Source organism: Leopardus geoffroyi, chromosome A1, assembly GCF_018350155.1.
Source record: "Leopardus geoffroyi isolate Oge1 chromosome A1, O.geoffroyi_Oge1_pat1.0, whole genome shotgun sequence".
Taxonomy (NCBI): domain Eukaryota; kingdom Metazoa; phylum Chordata; class Mammalia; order Carnivora; family Felidae; genus Leopardus; species Leopardus geoffroyi.
The window spans coordinates 133,813,040-133,831,605 of record NC_059326.1 but is presented as its reverse complement, the minus strand read 5'-3'; the positions used below and the strand labels follow the sequence as shown (position 1 = coordinate 133,831,605).

The 18,566-nt window shown below is 42.3% G+C and overlaps 1 protein-coding gene across 14 annotated transcripts in view; it reads right to left on the bottom strand.

Moving 5' to 3' along the window:
- Nucleotides 1-18,566, bottom strand: part of MAST4 (microtubule associated serine/threonine kinase family member 4) — a 568,735-nt gene that overhangs the window by 197,678 nt on the left and 352,491 nt on the right. The window contains exons 1-2 of one of the 14 annotated variants that reach the window (XM_045495022.1): nt 16,926-17,503; nt 12,896-12,976 (exon numbers count right to left, since the gene is read on the bottom strand). The exons of 12 other annotated variants lie outside the window; for them this stretch is intronic. In XM_045495022.1, coding sequence (XP_045350978.1) covers nt 12,896-12,976; nt 16,926-16,972 — 128 coding nt within the window. In that variant the 5' untranslated portion in view covers nt 16,973-17,503. Of the gene's footprint in view, nt 1-12,895; nt 12,977-16,925; nt 17,504-18,566 lie in introns of those variants that run through there. One more of the 14 variants, XM_045495059.1, reaches the window with a different exon arrangement.

Sequence of the window (18,566 nt, the reverse complement as noted above, 5' to 3'; positions counted from 1 at the left end):
ACAGGCTGGTCATCTGACTCGTCAAATACCTTTACCCCAGAAGAATGCCTTTGGGGGCACCTGGGTGGCTCGGTTGGTTAAGTGTCCAACTTCGGCTCAGGTTATGATCTCACAGTTCATGGGTTCGAGCCCGGCGTCGGGCTCTGTGCTGACAGCTCAGAGCCTAGAGCCTGCTTCAGGATTCTGTCTCTCTGTCTCTCTGTCTCTCTCTCTCTCTCTCTCTCTCTCTCTCTCACTGCTCATGCTCTGTCTCTCTGCCTCAAAAATAAACAAAAGATTTAAAAAAAAATTAAAGAAAAAAAAAAAAAAGAATGCCTTTGGGTCTCGCCTCTCATAGGCCTGTCTCTTGTGAACCATCTTTATGAGCAGGCTGTGCTGTTCATCAGCGCTGGTTATGGGAAGGAGGTAGGACGCCTGGGTGAGAGCGGCCCTGGGTGGCCTCAGAATCAGGAAAGCTGGTTCTACTCACATGACTCCTCAGTCCTCGCACCCCTGCCTCAGGGAACCAGAGGTAACAGTCCTCACCGTGCAGCTCTGACAGGGCCATTCCACAGACACCACACAGATAAGAGAATGTACACTTTAACATATTTTGTTCCTCTGATTTAAAGCAGCAAAAATGTATTCTCTCACAGTTCTGGAGGCCAGAAGTCTGAAATCAGTATCGTGGGCCTAAAGCAACGTATCAGCAGGCTATGTTCCCTCCAGAGGCTCTAGGAGAGAATCTGTCCCTCGCCTCTTCCAGCTTCTCTGTGTGCCCCATCTCCCTCTGCCTCCCTCTCACAAGGATTCTTATGATTGGATTTAGGACCCACTGGGATAATCCAGCATAATCTCTTCATCTCAAAATCCTTAAATTAATCACATCTGCAAAGACTTTTTTCCATTAAGATAACATTTACAGGTTTCAGGGATTAGGTTCTGCTATCTTTGGGACCACCGTTCAGCCCACTACACCCACCAGTTACATTAGGTGTTAATGCGCAATTCCTGCCCCATATTCTTTTCTTATTCCTTATCATCGCCACTAGAATAGAAACTCTTCGAGAATAAGAACTCTTAAGGCTTTGTAAATCCCGTGAAGGCTTTTAACGAATTATGTCCCGAATGAATGACTATTTGTTCATTTAGAAAATAAAACCTTTGTTCTCCTTAATTTTTATTTCCCAACATCAGTACCCAGGTAAAAATTCTAACACATAATGGCAAGTGCTTCATTTGTTATTTCTAAAATAGCCAGACCGTCTGTTCAGAGTAGCTGGAGAACAGAGAACTGCATCATAATGCTTCCATGGTCACTGCCAAGTGCCTGCCCCAGAGCGTCACCTGTGATGCGCTGTTCATAAGAGTTTCAAGTATCCCCAGAATCCGAAGGCAAGAGGGACCACTACAGGTGATAATTGCGATGAAATCCAGACGTACGAGTGAGGACTCCCTGCAGCCCAATTCATCTCAGGGTCAAGAACAGAAAAGCTGCAGCTAATCTGGAAGAGCTTGATGGAGACTCAAGATAGGGATAAATTCATTCATCTTCTCCAACAACTATTTGTTGGAGATATTCTATGTATCAGTCATGGGGGACCCAGCAGGGAGCAAAATAGGCAAGCCCCTGCCAGTGTTGAGGTTTCATTCCAGGTGGGTAAGATAAACAACAAGTAAAATGTTACATATTGAATGGGGATATGTACATGATGCAGGTTAAAAGGAGACGGTGGGGCTGAGGAGGGCATCTCTGTTGCAGTGATGTTTAAGTTCAGATGTTAAGGAAGTGAAGAAAAGATGAGGTGACTGGTGATCAGGATCCTCTTTTACTGCACAGCCACAACTTGTGCCGGAAAATGAAAAAAGGCTAAAAACTAAGAGGGTGATGTCAAAAGGACCCAGGAGTCAGCTTGAAAGGATTTCCACTGATGAACTTTGGGACAACCTGACCAAAAAAAAAAAAAAAAAAAAAAGGAAATGACGGTCATGGGTCAGTACACATCAAATATATACTTCTTTTCTATTTTACTCTTTAGAAATGCGTGAATCAGTAGTAATACTCCCAACAGTGGCAGGAGGGGAAGGAGAAAAATTCTTCCTTAACTGAAAACCCATAGATAATAACGGAAATAGAAAACTGTCTTTTGATAAACGGCAAGATCATAATTGATTCAGGTCAGCAACGAATGCAAAAATCACTCGGTGAAAGCTTGAGAAGAAGATATTATCCATGTGGACTCAAAATGTCACTCCAGACATTATAAAGCAAAAAAGGTGTCATCACAAGGGGAGAATCTGGCAGATACTGGATTGTGGGCTTCCCAATACAATTTTCTTGTGAAGACATCATCATCTGTTCTTGCCAAATATGTTTAACCTGAATCTAATGAAAAAGAAACCATCAGATAAATCAAAATTGTGGGACAGTCAACAAAAGAGTTGTACTACACTCTTGAAAAATGTCAGTGTTAGGAAAAGACCCTTCCCAACTGGGGAAACTGTTAAAAATTAAAGGAGACTAAAGAGATAGGACAACTAAATAGAATATATAATCTTTAACAGGATCCTGGATTTAAAAATACGACTCTCAAGAACTTTTTGGGGCTAACTGGAGAAATGTGATACGGGCTGCATATCAGATAATACTATAATCATGTTCAACTTCAGAGTATAATAATGACATAATGATATGCTTATGAAAAAGAATGTACTTGTTCTTCGGAGATAAATGTTCAAGTATTTAGGGGTAAAGTGAATGTCTGCAAAGGACTCTTAAATGGATCAGCAAAAGAACAAAAATTGAAATACATCCAGGGGCTAAGAGGGAAGGAGGCAGGAAGACAAAGCAAATGTGGCAAGGGCGAACTGGTGAATCGAGGTGAACAAGGGTGTTGACTGCATTATTCCTCCATAGGAGGGAGTATTCCAGGAACAGGGGACAATAGGCACTGACACAGACACAACTGGAACGGTCAAGAGAAAGCAGAGCCCAATGTGGCCCGAAGGAAATAAGCGAGAGGCAGCAGGAAGTAAGGTCATGGGAGATGGGAGGGTGGGCAGTGGAAGGCTCTGAGCAGGGGAGTGTCTGGCACTACGAAGATCACTCAGAGAGCTGGCTGTTGGGAGGGCACAGTTCGAAATGAAGCATTAAGTTAGGAGGCTATTACACAAATCCTGGGGTAAGTGATAGTGGCTCTGACTAAGGTGGTACAAAGAGGAAGTAAGCGAAGTAGATGGCAAAGAATCAACAGGACATCCTCATGGACGATACACACACACGCATCCATACACACATACCACAGAGGGGGGAGGAATTAAAAAGGACTGCAACTCAGAACTTGGTTAAGATGGAGCCAAACGCATATTTTATATAAAGAGAAAAGAAAAAAAAAATTCTGATACCACTGCTGGAAAAGAAATGTTCTCTCACTCTGGGGGATCTCCATACTGTTTTCACCGGATCCAGTAATAATTCAGTGGAGCATATTGTCATGAGAATAGTAGTAGACAAGCAGAAGAACCCATGAAATTTAGCTCATCTCCTATTCACTTGGGATCATTAGTACAGCTTTCTCAGTTTCATAGTATCTCATCAATCACTGTCATGTGAGAATATGCAACATCCTTCTTACAAAGGTTGGGTTCTGCAGTTCATTTTCTACACTGTGTTTCCAAGAACAATACGAAGCTAATAATAATAAAACAGAACAGTCATCTTAGAACTTCTCACAAACGTCACCTAATTAATTCTTACAACACCTCCAAGAGGTATTATTATCCTCATGTCACTGCTGGAGAAACTTAAGAATGTTTTGATTCCGCATTTGTATTCACTTACAGAGACACCTCCGTACTTCATATTATCATCACCATCTCATGCTTTCAAGGAATATCACAACTTAATTCTCTTATCAACAGGGTGGGTGTTAATGGTCGCAGCAGCATTTTAAGTATAGGAAATAGGTTTTAAAAAACGATGTGAAATTTCTTTTTCCTAGTCTCAAAGCAATGCGGCAACAAAATGGGATATAGGGCAGTACCCTCCTCTCCCCCCTTGCCGCAGTACACACACACACACACACACACACACACACAGCACGAAGTAATTTCTTCATTTGCCCAAGATGGTCTAGTAAATAAGAGCTAACTGTTAAAACTCCAAAGAGAAATTTCAATATATTCTAAAACCCAAATTCAACAAGTTGGTCTCAGTATTTGGCCCGGAAAGACTGTAATAAACCACTCCAGGCAAGCATTTAATGTGAGTGCTACAAAGGAAGCGGCTCTAGTAGGGCTAGACGTGCTGTGCTATGGCTCTAGTAGGGCTCAAAGGGCCTGGGGCCATCAGAGCAATGGTGAGACGCGGGCCACCCCCAGGGTGTAAGCAGGCCAGCCCTGGCTGAGGGAATCCTCCACAGGCTTCTCAGGTTAGAGCAGCAGTAGACGGCAGAGCCGCTGGGACCCACGGCCTGATTTCCAAGGGAAACCAATTTAACCTTCATCACATGATCTAGGCTCTGTCTAAAATAAAATTTGTTTAAAAGAGAAAAATAGGGCGCCGCAACTCAGAAGATGCTCTCCAGCCCCATAACCACACTCTCAACAGAGGACTGAAAAATTTACTTGTATAGTGAACCAAGCAGATGAGCTCCAAACAGAGTAACAAAATCCCTCCCCTTTAAATAGAATATTCTATCCAGAATGCAAATTTAAAATGATTGCAAACTCCAGTGTGTTGAAGGAAAATGTAGACAGAGTACTTATGTCAGAGTAAGAATGTGGGCTCTCCCACCAGATGCTTTACTGTGAACCAGATCAGGCCTCTTTCTTGACATTGGTAGGTGGGTATAACTTGTCCGAACTTGGAGGGTTTGAAAGTCAAGGAAGGCACTTTCAAAAATCACATTGGGACAATAGGCATAAATTGAACGGAACCTGGGCAAACGAAGATGTGTGGTCACTACATGTAACTTTCTCTGTGCCTCAGTTTTCATGTTTATAAAATGACAACAGTATCCTTGTCTCACAGGGACAGCGAATTAATACATGTGAAGGACTAAGAACAGCAATGGGTATGCAGCAAGTTCTGGACAAATGAAAACGAAGCTAATAGAGATGCAAATGTCTAAGTCAGTAAGGATGGCTTCTCATCCAAGTCAGTAAACCAAAGAGAAAAAGTGAACACTTGAGAAAAAACTGAGAATATGGGGCGCCTGGGTGGCTCAGTCGGGTAAGCGTCTGACTTCAGATCAGGTCATGATCTTGCCGTTTGTGAGTTAGAGCCCCCAATTGGGCTCTGTGCTGACAGCTCAGAGCCTGGAGCCTGCTTCGGATTCTGTGTCTCCCTCTCTCTCTGCTCCTCTCCCACTTGCACTCTGTCTCTCTCAGAACTAAATAAACATTGAAAAAATTAAAAGAAAAAACTGAGAATAATCCTGATAAAGACCAAGGCTCCAGAAGCATTCCCAGGACCTGGCACACGTACACCCCCCCAGACCCAGGACCACTGTCAGTGAAAGGACTAATGGGCTCCAGGGACCCAAGTGAACTTGAAAGCTATGCTTAACTACCTGACTTCACAAGACTTCATTCCCTAGACTCAGTAACTTTTTAACACCTAAGTTTATGGTATCAGTTAAGAAAAATAAATAAACAGATTCCAGTAAAAGAAAGTCAAAGGAAAACTATCAGAGCATCTTTCTGCAACAAGTTTATTAGACCCACCCTTCCCCATTACTGCACATGAGTTTATGCCCACCCACCCCCTCCTGGCATACAACAGACATATCATCACATTCTTCCTTCTTCGAATTCTTACAAGTAACAGCAGCCTCCAGCAGCCTTACTTACTAGTAACAGCAGAAACTGAGGTGGGGCCCAGAGGAGTGCTAACTGGCCTGTCCACACTTCCCCCCACAATCCCCCCTCCATCAATGATGTCTGACGCCAACCTCCTCCCCACCCCATCAACGATGTCCGATGCCAAGCTTCCCCATCTCTGCCCAGACCCACACCCACAGGACCAGCAAAGTGTTCATAATCAAGCTCATCTCTGCTTGGAGTGTCTGCAGTAGACAGACTCAGTCCTACACAGCAATGCCGAAATAAACCTCAAGGATGCATAAGGCAATTCATTAAACCATCACATTCACAAAAGCACAGGAACTGGAATCTGTAGAGTACAAAAAAATTGCCATCTGGTACCAGCTTCTTTCAGATTTTCTCAATGTTCTACACAGAGTGAAAGGGGAGAAACTAGAATAAAAAAGAAATGGAAACAGTCCTCATGCTACAAAGTTAATGAAACAAAAAGAGTTTAGCACTCAGGTTGCTTTCTCACACTTACAGGTTCTCTGTGAAAAGAAGACACAAAATCACAACACATTGCCATGTATTTGGTAAATACTGCTTATGTCTATCCCTCACCATGGCAACAAGTGAAGTGAGGGGCATTTAGGCAGCTGTGGGTACCCAGGAATATTTCTAGTAGCAAAAGGACAAACGGACAAGCTCTTAACAAAACTGAAATTAGGTGACATTTGACCCTGATGCCCTTGTCAAACTATTGTCTACCTGTCCTTCTCATTACCCTTTGGACCACTACAGATCCCATTCTTGCAAATACACATTTATTACACTAAATTACCTATAAGCTATTTATTATTTTTGTTGTGAACTTAACAGTGAGGCAGGGCATTTGCAGGTTTAGACAATGAAGGTCCATCAAGTTCATGACTTGTCCAAAGTCTCAGAGCTTGCAGATGTAGGGGCAATGACCAAGACTCAGGCACTATGACTCAGCGTGCTGGGGTCCCAAACTCCATTTCCCCAGGACTTGACAGATAATGTCAATGAAGGAAGCTAGCCAGGTGGAATATGTGGGGCACCGGGGAACGGGAGGCCTGGAGAAGAAGGCCAGCAGGGACCCAACTCTACACTAGACTAGAATCACACTAGGAGGGAATACAGACTCACTGAAGGGCTTTGGTTTCTCAGAGTAGTCCCCCGAAGTCACCAGTTGAGAAATCTCTTGCTGCTTCAAAGCACGTTCAATGACACATAACTAGTTTTATGATGTGTCTATACGCCAAGTGTTCTTAGGTGCCAGGGAGATGGCAACGAGCAAAGGAAAAAGGCCTCCACTCTATGGAGCTAACATTCGGACTACCTTTTCTTTAAGTGATGGAGCTCTTCAGTGTGGGATCTGCCATGACTTCTAGATCATTTTCTCTGCCCCTCACCACAGCCAGGCATGGTCTCTAATATACTCTGAGGTTCACCTTTCTTTAATAATGCCTGTCTTCTTCGGCCTTGGACCTTGTTTTATTTATAATTAATGGCTGACCAGTTTTTACATTTTGATGGCTATCATTTAATATTTACGAATGAATCAAAATGCATGCCCTCCCTCTCAAAGTGTCAACACCATTCTTAAAACACACATACTATAGAAATATATGCCATGTTTGGAGCACAGGTTAAAAACATCAGAACTGAGGGGACATCTAGGTGACTCAGGCAGCTAAATGTCTGACTCTTGATTTTGGCTCAGGTCATGATCTCACAGTTTGGGAGTTTGAACCCTGAATCTGGCTCTGTGCTGACAGTGTGGAATCTGCTTGGGATTCTGTCTCTCTCCTTCTCTCTCTCAAAATCAATAAAATAAACATTAAACAAAATCATCATAACTGGGGCCCCTGGGTGGCTCAGTCATTCACCAGCTCTTGATTTCAGCTCAAGTCATGATCCCAGGGTCATGGGGTCGAGCCCCACATCAGGCTCATAATCAGCATAGAGCCTGCCTGGGACTCTCTCTCTCTTCCTCTGTCCCTCTTCCCAGCTCACATTCACTCTGTCTCTAAAATAAAATAAAATAAAATAAAATAAAATAAAATAAAATAAAATAAAATAAAATAACAAATAGGGGGTGCCTGGGTGGCTCAGTCAGTTAAGCATCCAACTTCGGCTCAGGTCATGACCTCATGGTTGACAAGTTCAAGCCCCGCATCAGGCTGTGTGCTGACAGCTCAGAGCCTGGAGCCTGCTTCGGATTCTGTGTCTCCCTCTCTTTGCACCTCTCCTGCTCACGCTGTCTCTCTCTCTCAAAAATAAACATTAAAACAAATTAAAAACAACAAATAATAAAAATTCTTAAAAAAAAAAACCCCAAAACATCAGAACAGGCTTGAGTCTCACAGATAATGGTCGTTCTTCCAGCAGTAGGAGCCCCTACTGTGTGTGTCAGGCACTATTTGTGGATACACCTGTGAAAAAAAAAATAGACATAAACACTGTCCTTGTGGAGAGTGGTAATATGGTGGGAATATTCTTCTCTGAAGTTACGACTGTGTGCTACCGGCAATGTGTCATGTGTGATTCAAGCCACACCTTAAACATGGCAAGAGGGCTTCGGGAGGTCTAAGAAGAAAGGGAATGAATGCCTTCTTCTCGCTGACTTCTCGCTGACTGTGTGTCCAATACCTGAGACTCCATGAACCAGATGGAGAGCTGGACAAAGGACCGAAGACGTCACATAGGAGTGTACAGAGTGCCGTGGATGCTCCAGGGCTTGACATCCGCTGAGAAGCCGGGGCATGAAATGGAAATACAAAGGAACGCTGCTTGAGACACCTGGGTGGCTCAGTCAGTTAAGCCTCTGACTTCGGCTGAGGTCATGATCTCAAAGCTCATGAGTTTGAGCCCCACGTCAGGCTCTGTGCTGACAGCTCAGGGCCTGGAGCCTGCTTCAGATTCTGTGTCTCCCTCTCTCTGCCCCTCCCCTGCCCACTCTCTCTTTCTCTCTCTCTCAAAAATAAACATTAAAGATTTTTTTTTTTTTTTTAAAAAGAACACTGCTCTATCGTAACAGAAAGGCAGCTACTGAGTAAAGACAGCCAGCCCCCGGCTTCTAACCGTGTCCCGACTGAGGGCAAGGCAGGACAGGTGTCAAGAAAGACACTGAGAATATAAAATGAGGCAGCTTCCCTTGGAACCTCACTATTTCATCAGAGTCGAGATTAGGAGCTGACAAGGGTCATATCCAAATTACTCATGAGGCAATGACATCATCATTATATGAAGAGCCACTAAACTGTCATCAATTTATGAAGTACTGAGGACTGTGGAAATTCTGAGTGGCTATAGTTGCCTCAGAAGGGGGAGAGTGAAGGCATATTATAAATTCCACTTAAGGTTTTTAAGATATTCTCTGTCACATCTGTACTAATAAGCCAATATTTGGGCCAGTGTGTGTGTGTGTGTGTGTGTGTGTGTGTGTGTGTGCGTGCGTGCGTTTTACAGCTTGTGGACGTATTGTGTATTTTGTATCTCCCTCTCCAGCCCTGCTGGAGGACAGCAAAGGTGTCAGAATTTCTGGATGGAAGGGCCTTTGGGAATCATTTGGTGTACCGCTCTGCTGGCTGCAGGAATGACCTCACATCCTTCCAGCTAAGACTGGCCTTCCTACGATACTTCCAGGGGCAGGAAGCTGAAGGTTTGATGAGACAGCCTCTCCCACATTCAGAAAACTTCCTTAGCAAAGTCTTGCCCTCAGGCCACCCCGCTTGGGGCCTCCAGGCCGCAGTGCAAGGTTTTACTCCCAAGACGAACCAAACTAAACTTGAACTTTATTTAGCACCTGCCCTGCCCTAGAAGCTGCAGATCTCTCGTTTCTGGGCAACCTTCAGGAAGCCTAAGCTGGAAAGCTAAATCCCGTCTCAGCATCGCCTGCCTCCAGGGGTTTACTATGAAAGGAACAGAATCTTCCATTGCCATATTTAGAAACCATGTGTCAGCACCTCTAAAGGGCACATACACTGTGAATGCTCACCACCACCGCTCTCCCCCAGACAGGCAAACCCCACTCATAAGATGAGAACAAAAAAGAAATGTGATCCATCACAAAGAAAAAAAAAAATCTGTGCATGGTTACAATAAATCTCTTTCCGTGGTAACAGCATGAACGTATTTGCAATCGCTACAATTCATACCAGGCCATTATTTGGGGGCACACTGTTAGAGATGCTTCATCCCGTGCTGCCAACCAGATATCACTACCTCGGGAGGTCTCAGGGTGTTCAAGACCAGACTCACCGCGACTCGATTTTCCTCCCTCTCCCACTCTGCTGCCTTGGGGTCCATTCAATTAATGCTAGAAACCTCAGTGCAAATCCCTGATACAAAATTATCTATTAAAGAGCAACCGTGGGCACCTTTCTTTCATCGACTTTTGTGATCAGGATTGCTAGCTGTTTACCAAACTCATTTCCTCTATTTCCACAACACGAGAAAGCTGTATTCTCCAGCCTTGCTTGCCACAGAGGCAGTCAGAATAGGAAATGCTGGGCAATGGCATGTGAGCAGAACTGATGTGTGCCATCCTCAGGTCGGGCAGTCCACCATCCCCCACACTCCTGTCCATTCCACCAGCCGGATGCGGATACCCAGGGCAACCTTGAAGGCATGTGCTGAAGACGCGCCCCCCAGATCCCGCAATGACCGTGTGGAGGAGATAGTCCCTCACGCTCCTGGTCTGTGAATGACCAGTACAACCCATTGTATGTGAGCAAATGTCTTTTGATGTTTATTTGGTGGTTTGTGTGTGAGCCGTGATGTAAGAAATCCATCTTCTACTTCCAAGTCATTCATTTATTCATAAACATTTCTCAAACACTTCCGGAAAGAAGCACTGGGGAAATAAAAATGGCTGAAGGAGGTCACAAGTCTACGTAAACCAGAAATTAAAATTCAATACAAATGATCTCAGAGCAGTATGTATCTCGGGTTAGTCACGGTGGAAAAATGTGAGACTTCATTTTGAATCCTAGGCTAGTAAAGCTGGTTAATCTCTTTGTGTGGTGGCATCTTCATCGGCAAATGGAAGCAATGTTCCCTTCGGTCTTACCGTGATGGATTAAATGGAATGAGACAATGTGTATGAAAGCATGTGGTCAACTATAGTGTACTTTTCACATGTTAATTCAATTCACTGCACCTGTCCTAATCTGGGACTTGTTACTCATGAAATAGTGTACCAGTAGCCTCACTCGAGTTTGTACCCAAAATCCAGTCTATTCTTAATACCTGGTGAAGGTAACTTTCCTCAGTCTGAGCTCTGATTGGTCATTTCCTTATTCAACAAACTTTCTAAAACTCTGGAACGCTTACAAGATGTAAGTCAAACTTCTTAGCTCAGTGTTCAAGGCTCTAAGTAACATGATCCCACATTATTTTTTTAAGTCCGTATCCAGCGCTGTACAACTCCTGATTTTCTTCTCCTTTATCCATCCTATGTCCTGGCTACACACATCATTTCTCCAATGTGCCACATTTGCTCACCTTTTTCACTTTGTCTTATTCTCAGCCTGGTTTTGTCCTCCACAACCATCCTTCCCACCGCCACCCCCGAAACACCACTATTTCTCAAGGTCCAGCTCAAATATCACCAGGTCTCATAAATCTTTCTACAAAAACACTCTCCTTTTCCAAAAAAAACTTCACCCTCCTCTGAGCTACCACAACTTTTGTCTGATACTCTTTTCTCCTCTACTGTTGATAGCACTTGCATTCTGAATAGTTTATATTGTCTTCAGGAAGGAAAAAGAAAAGGGAATGTAAGCATTTAATGAAGCCATGTGTTACACTAAAGAAAAAATTCAGTAGAGAGTCAAATTACTGTTGGTTGGATCACCAAAAATAGACAACTTACATGAGTAGGGGTTTCTGGATTGTCAGAAAACTATTCCTATGCTTCAGGATCTATTATATTCAGACAGCATATATTATGTGCTTTATGAAAGCTATTACATGGAACTTTCATGTTGAAAGTCACTTTTACAATAAATTTAATCCTATCAGCAGAAGAGTAGAAGTAAAGTTCAAAGTCATTAATTCATTTCCCCAGTCAATTCTTCACAGATTTTAGTTCAGTCTTATTTTAGAAAATGAGAGAAACAAATATGTTAAATTGACCCACTGATACCACCTAAGCATAAAACCTGTGAGTTACTATTTTTAAGGAAATGGCCACGAGTAGCTAGTGTTTTCGTTCATTTGCATATAGGCAAAAAAATATATTCACTAATAACAAATAATTGAAGTCACTCTATCAACTGAGAATTTCATTCGTTTTCTCTCTTAGGATTAAAAAGGGGGGGGGGTACTGGATACGGTATGCATATCTTCTCATTAAATAGTGGGAGACTCACTCTGTCCAGGCTTTGAATTCATGAAAATCTTAATAGAACATAGCATTATACATACAATGTAAACAGTACCTTCTAACAGGCATTCTTTTAACAAACTGGGCTCAAGTAAAAGTAGAGGTCTTTGGAGATCTTTCTCTAAAGACCAGAGAAGTATTCATTTACCTCAGCCAGTGAGCAAGAGGGTAGGGAGGTAGCAGGAGTTTTACAAGAGATCAAAAATCCTAATCCTCTTAGATAATTTAAAGTGTTGTCCTGCAAATAACAGGGTATAAAATAATGTGTGGCAACACATATTGTGGTGCTTTAACACGAATTAGAAAATATTTTCTAGAAATTGTAATAAGTTGTATTATAAGAGGTGGATCACATTTTGTACAATTTAGCAGATCATCTCCTGAGAAAGCGACAGGAAAAACCATCATACACACACAGGAGTTACACAACTCATCACTGGGCATCAACAGAAGCATATATAAGATGAACTGAATGGTAGGAGCACAGCACACATTCCAGGTGCTCCTGTAAATCATCTGTAAACGACTCAACCAGATTCCTCACTCTCTCTGTTAACACTTAGACGGCAATTAGGAAAGGACTGTTCACTGTGAATTGCAGAGTCCCAAGGGTTCCATACATGATGCACGGTGTGGGGGAAGGGAAGGGAGAGACCCAGCAGCCAAGGGCCGGCGGCACTGGAGTGCGCTTACCTCCAGAAGTGAAAAGCGAAGAGAGGACTACAGGGGCTGCCTGGGCTGGATGGGGTTGGACTCAGGCTCCTTGGAGTGAGACTGAAAGTTAAAATAATGTCATTCCAATTGGGGAAATGGTGGCAGTAAAATAGCAACGCTCATCTAAGCGACCGTGTTCCCTTTAGGCCAGAACCACGGTGGCCTGCCTATCGATGCCCTTAGGTAATCAGCTCATCACCTGCCTCTTTCCAGCTCTAAAACAGAGAACAAGGGCAAGGCTTCCTGCTGAAACTGATATCCTTAAAACTCCTGCTGCCATTTGCATTTGTGCCTTTTCTTGGTCACAAAGCTAACGTGGTAGGTATCTTCTGTGCTGTTTGCTGGGAAAAGTTGGTCCTGCTTTACTCACTCGGTATATTCTATTTCTGACCAACAATCAATTGTAAAACTGTAGAACTAGAGGGAAGTAGTTACCAGATAATAGAATTCAAGTTAAATACAGTGGTTTTTAAAAGGCAGAGCAGCAAACATTTCCAAATAGGAAGATATGTTTTTAAGCACTTAGCAGTGAAAAACGCCCAACAACATTTTCTGTAATCCCCGGGGGCAAAGGCAAAAGTGTTCTTACACTTACGTTTGTAATAGAGAACTTCAAAATTTCTTACATATACCTATAAATTATTGTACTTTCTCGAGAGGTTTTTTTCAATTTCATCTGTCAAAAGACCATTACGGTCTCCACCCCCACCAACCTATCCAAACAACCAAGCACAATGACCAGCCAGCTCTCAAATATTCATCAGAGTGGAGAGCCTATGTTTCCTTGAATTGTTTTTCCTTTTGGACTCATCTCTCTCTTGTTTTAGGGAAGACACAAAACTTAACATTTGTCACATATCTTACTTATAAAAATTTGACCCGTGGATCAAAGTATGAAGCTAATATCCAATTATTTCCAATTATTTTTACATCGCCAAATCAAAATTAGAATCAGCTAGGCACTCTGGTACCAACTCTTTGGCTCAAGTGAGCAGACAAACGCACACTATGGTGCAGTGAGTTTCTTAAAGAATATTCTCCTGCCCCTGTACTGGCCATACTACACCACACCATGTTTTCCTATCTCAGAGAAGGGGTCTTAGAATGGAACAGTACATTGGATGATTCAAGCTGGTTGTCCCCTTTACTGAACAGAGAAATGACAACCGTGGCTAAAATCAGACTTGGGTTTATCACATTTTCAGTTCCATCCTTGATTTCCATCATATGGATAATTGAGACTTGGCTGTATTCGTCTTAAACTGAAACATAGAATTACTGCTCAAAATGCTCCCACTTATTTAATGAAATGTTTCAACAAAGTTGTTTTTTTGTTTTTTGTTTTTATCTTTTAAAGCCATTCTCTGGTTTGGTGGCAGTATTTAAGAAACTAAGAAATTGATTTCCTTATACAGTCAGAGCACGTTCAAAAGCCACTGCTCTTAAACATGCTGTACTCTAACTTAGCAGCTCATTGGAAAGCTCTCAGGAATGTCTACTGACACAGACGTGATTTAACCTAAGTACAGCCTTATCTGTCCCTTGTGTTCCGAAAATAGACATGCATAGGCATGGAACCCACTCTGTGTCTCCAAGCTGACACAGGTATCATATGTGTTACCAACTATTTCTGTACTTACACCAATTTCTATACTTAAATTGAGAAAAAGAAAGAAAAAAGCTACTTACTTTCTCAGAAACTGTAAGGCCACACATCTGCTATCTAAATATCAGAGATTTCTGAATAAATTAATGACTCACTAATATCTGAAATACATATGTATTTGATGTCTCACATCCAGAAATTTCAATTTTTAAAAGGGGAATCAGAAAGTGCTTCGTGGTGTGTTATTGGTAAGTCAGATGGGAAATCGAGTTCTGTCTACAGAATATAAAATATGCTACCGTAAGAGTGATCGCTGCAAGGCCTACAGAATACACCCTCCTGAAAGAAAAACAGTACAGTCTCATGGCAGAACATTCAAAAACTATGCCACATATGTGGTGCATTATAAGATCCCCAGATAATTAAAACAATAAACATTAAATCTGCTTTTAATAAAATGAGTGATAAGATTTCCCATTATAACATTTCCATGCAGTGGTTAGAAAATGAATTTACCCCAAGACTATAGAATTACCTTTCTCCGTGATTGAATGCAAAATTAACTATGTCTACCTAAGAGTGATTTTACATTTCAAGGTAAGCGAAATGCTCAAAGTGTTATGCTAACACTACAATGACATTTAAGAGTGATCCCTATTTCTATTATGTCAAGCTCCTTAGGGGGAGAAGTAATCGATTTTAAATGCACAGTAACATTTAGAAGCTAGACCCAGGGGGTGTGGCCTGAGCCAAAACAAAATCCAGGGAACCCCCTGTGTTTGGCTGACCCATATGCACTGTGTCATCATTGACAAAGTCATAAAATTTGTGGCATACCTCAGACTCTCAAATTACGGGCAGAACATTTGATACAACTGAATTTGTATATTGAGAAGTTACTTTCAAATGTCTCCTTCTAAAATGGAAAGATGCTAAAAATGAAAGAAAAAGGCGTAATGTGAAATGATACATACTAAGTCCAAAAGACAGCAACAAGGAAGTGGCACAACCAGAATCGGGGGTTAGAGCTCCTGGGTCTTGAACACAGAAGCATAGGCATCTGAGTGAGCTGTGCACTTCCAGAACGCTAGAGAGAGGAGGGGTAAGTGGAAGAAGGAGTGCGTGCCACTGAGATATTGCATATGGACAGTGAGGGCTGAATGCCACGGTGGAGGTGGAGATGGGGACAGATGTCAGGGCAATAGGTAAATACCGCTTGGATGTCCATTATGAAAAATGCCACAGCTAGCAAGAAGGCTGTTAAGAGCCCTCTAACTTTTTCTAAGTGAGTACTTGTTAGTATAAAATCAGTGTCAATTTTAGTGTGAGAATTGATTAGAAAAGTATTCACATCACTTGAGATATGCCATGTTTTTTATTAATTATTTAATTATGAAGTCAGTTCCCTCGTATGACGCATCTCCAGAATTCAAGAAGAATAATTAATACTCAGAACGGGGCACAGTACTCTTCCTGCAGGCTCTTCCTGGAAGTAATCGAGTATAAAATGATTTGGATTGTATGAATCTCAACTGACACGCAATTTTCTACCTTTATTAGGAGTTAGAAAAAAGGGCTATTTCTATTTTTCTACCACATTTCTATTTTACTGTTTATTATGGTAAGTGTGCCAAGCACAGACTTCTGCATCTTTGACTAAGAGATTTAAAATAAAAATTTGCTGACGCTTCCTGCATCACAGATGTTTAACTTCTGCGCCACAAATTAGATGTGGGCATTTTCATGTGGCTACATCAGATTAGAAGGCAGTCGGATGAGTTAATGGGTTAAAAAAAAATAAAAACAGCTAAGCAAACACATATCTCAACTAGGTAAACACTGCATGCGGTGGCTGGAGACAGTGCAGAGAGGATTCAAAATGCACTACAGTTCATTAATATTCTGTTGCACAAATAAAACATGGATCACATCTAATGAATGTTACAAATAACCCTTCTCTTGTACTCTAATCCATTGTAATGTCTTCTATTATTCAATGCAGACAGAGGCCTTTCTTTAGAAAAAGGCAGTGTGGGGATAAACAAACAGTAAGAGAGGAGAAAAAGACAGCTACACCAAGGCCTGCTGATACATTCTTTCACAATGAGCTGTTAAGATGTTTCCAGCACTGAGGTTTAGTAACTTTAAATATGCAAAAAAAAACCCACAAAAAACAACAACAACAACAAAAAACCCTCTTCTCTTCTGACTGCAGTGCAAAATGCAGGGTCTGGGTTTCCACATGAGCTGAAAACAAATGCCATGCATTTAAGACACGTTCCTTCACCTCACACTGCAGTGCTCTGAGGCTGTCAGTACAAACAAATGCTAAAGAGCTATTGGGCGCAGGAAAGCGAGTGCCATGCAGAAAGCATTAAAATATTAAAGACAGACAATACTTACTCCAAGGTCAGCCCCGGAATCTGTAGCCTTTCCCGCTGGGCTTTCATGGTTGTTATATGTTACCACACTGTATTGTAACCAATGCACACATTCCCTGCCAGCGTCCCGGCGATGACAGAGAGCCAAAACGAACCTCTATAAAGGACTGGACTAAGAATCTCTCTAGGGGGAGGGGGATCCTGCAAGTTTGGGTCCTTCCACCTCTAGCCGTAATCAAGAGATGTCAGCCGCCTTCCTCAGGTTAACGGCAGTGCACACAGCACTGATTTCGTTAAGGGAATGAGGCTTTCAGCTCTGCATATCAAGTAATTGGTTTCTGATTTTTTTTTTTTTTTAAACAAAGTCGCTCCACTCACAGACCCAGTTTTCACCTCGGTGAGATGAAAAGTCCTTTCATCCTGCGGACTGGAGCAAAACAATAAAGCAGCAGCATCGTACTTGTGAAAGAGTTTATCTCGGCAAACCTCAACCATTCCCCATCTCCCAGGGACGCGCTCAGAGAGAATCCGGACACCCTGAGGAAGTTCCGCTTACTCTTTCCTTGGTGGAGTTAACAGAATCACTCATGTGCCACAAGAAAGACATGGGAGAATGGTGCCGAATGAAAACAATTAGATTTTTTTTCTATATAAGGCAATCATCAGAAAGAGGAATAAACTAACTGTGTTAATTTGGGGGATGTTGAACTCTGGTGTGAGGCACAGCCTTGTGTGAACAGGCAAAACCCTACAATGGGAAATACCAAGTGGAAATGCGAGAGATAGGAGCTTGTATTTCTATTTTTGAAAACTGATTGTTAGGAACCTCACAGCGCTACTACACTTGACAAAAGCATTCAGATCCGATTAAGGAAGCAAAGGGAGAAGGTATGTTTTGGAAGCCTGAAAGTTTCATCTCGTATTTATTCCAGCAACACAATGTTTCGTCCTATCCATAAGTTGGGACTAAGTGTACTTGCATTGTGGTGCAGGAAGAACATAGCTGACTCATTTCTTCTGGTGTATTTTAAAGTGTTTTAAAATTCAGTAACCAGTGGTCTGCCTAGAAGTACTTGATCAAATGAAGTTTTATCTTAGCAAGAATATTCAAGCACTGCTGCTAGCCCACAGGCACACCGCAAATCTGTGATCAAACGGCTGTGTTCAAGCGGTTACATTTCAAAGTCTATGAAGTCAAATTCCATCCTCACACAGAGGAAGAAAACACCATACAACTAGGGGCAGTACTAGGGTTAGATTCCGGGGTATTTACTCCCTATCCCAAAGGCCTTCACTGGCAGGGAGGCCATGTACAGTTGTTCAAGGCTGCACAAAGGTGCTGGGCAAAAAAGTAAGTGAAGGCTGAAGTCCAGCCTGCTTCCTACTTTGCCAAGCCTGCTGCATGGCTCTGGGCAGCTTCTACCCCATTTTTTTTTTTTTTTCCATTTTCACTAAGTTACTCTCAGCTTTGTACCCCTCTAGAGGGTCACCTGTTTCTAATTCTACAAAGGTACATGTGGGCCAGAGAAGGTTCATAAGATATTCCTGGAACCCTTCTCTAACCCCTAACCTACCAACATGGTCTAGGGTGTTTGTTAACTAGGTGACAACTCCTCTTTCTGTGGGGGCTCACAGAAAACTAACCAATCCTACCTTTCAGAGG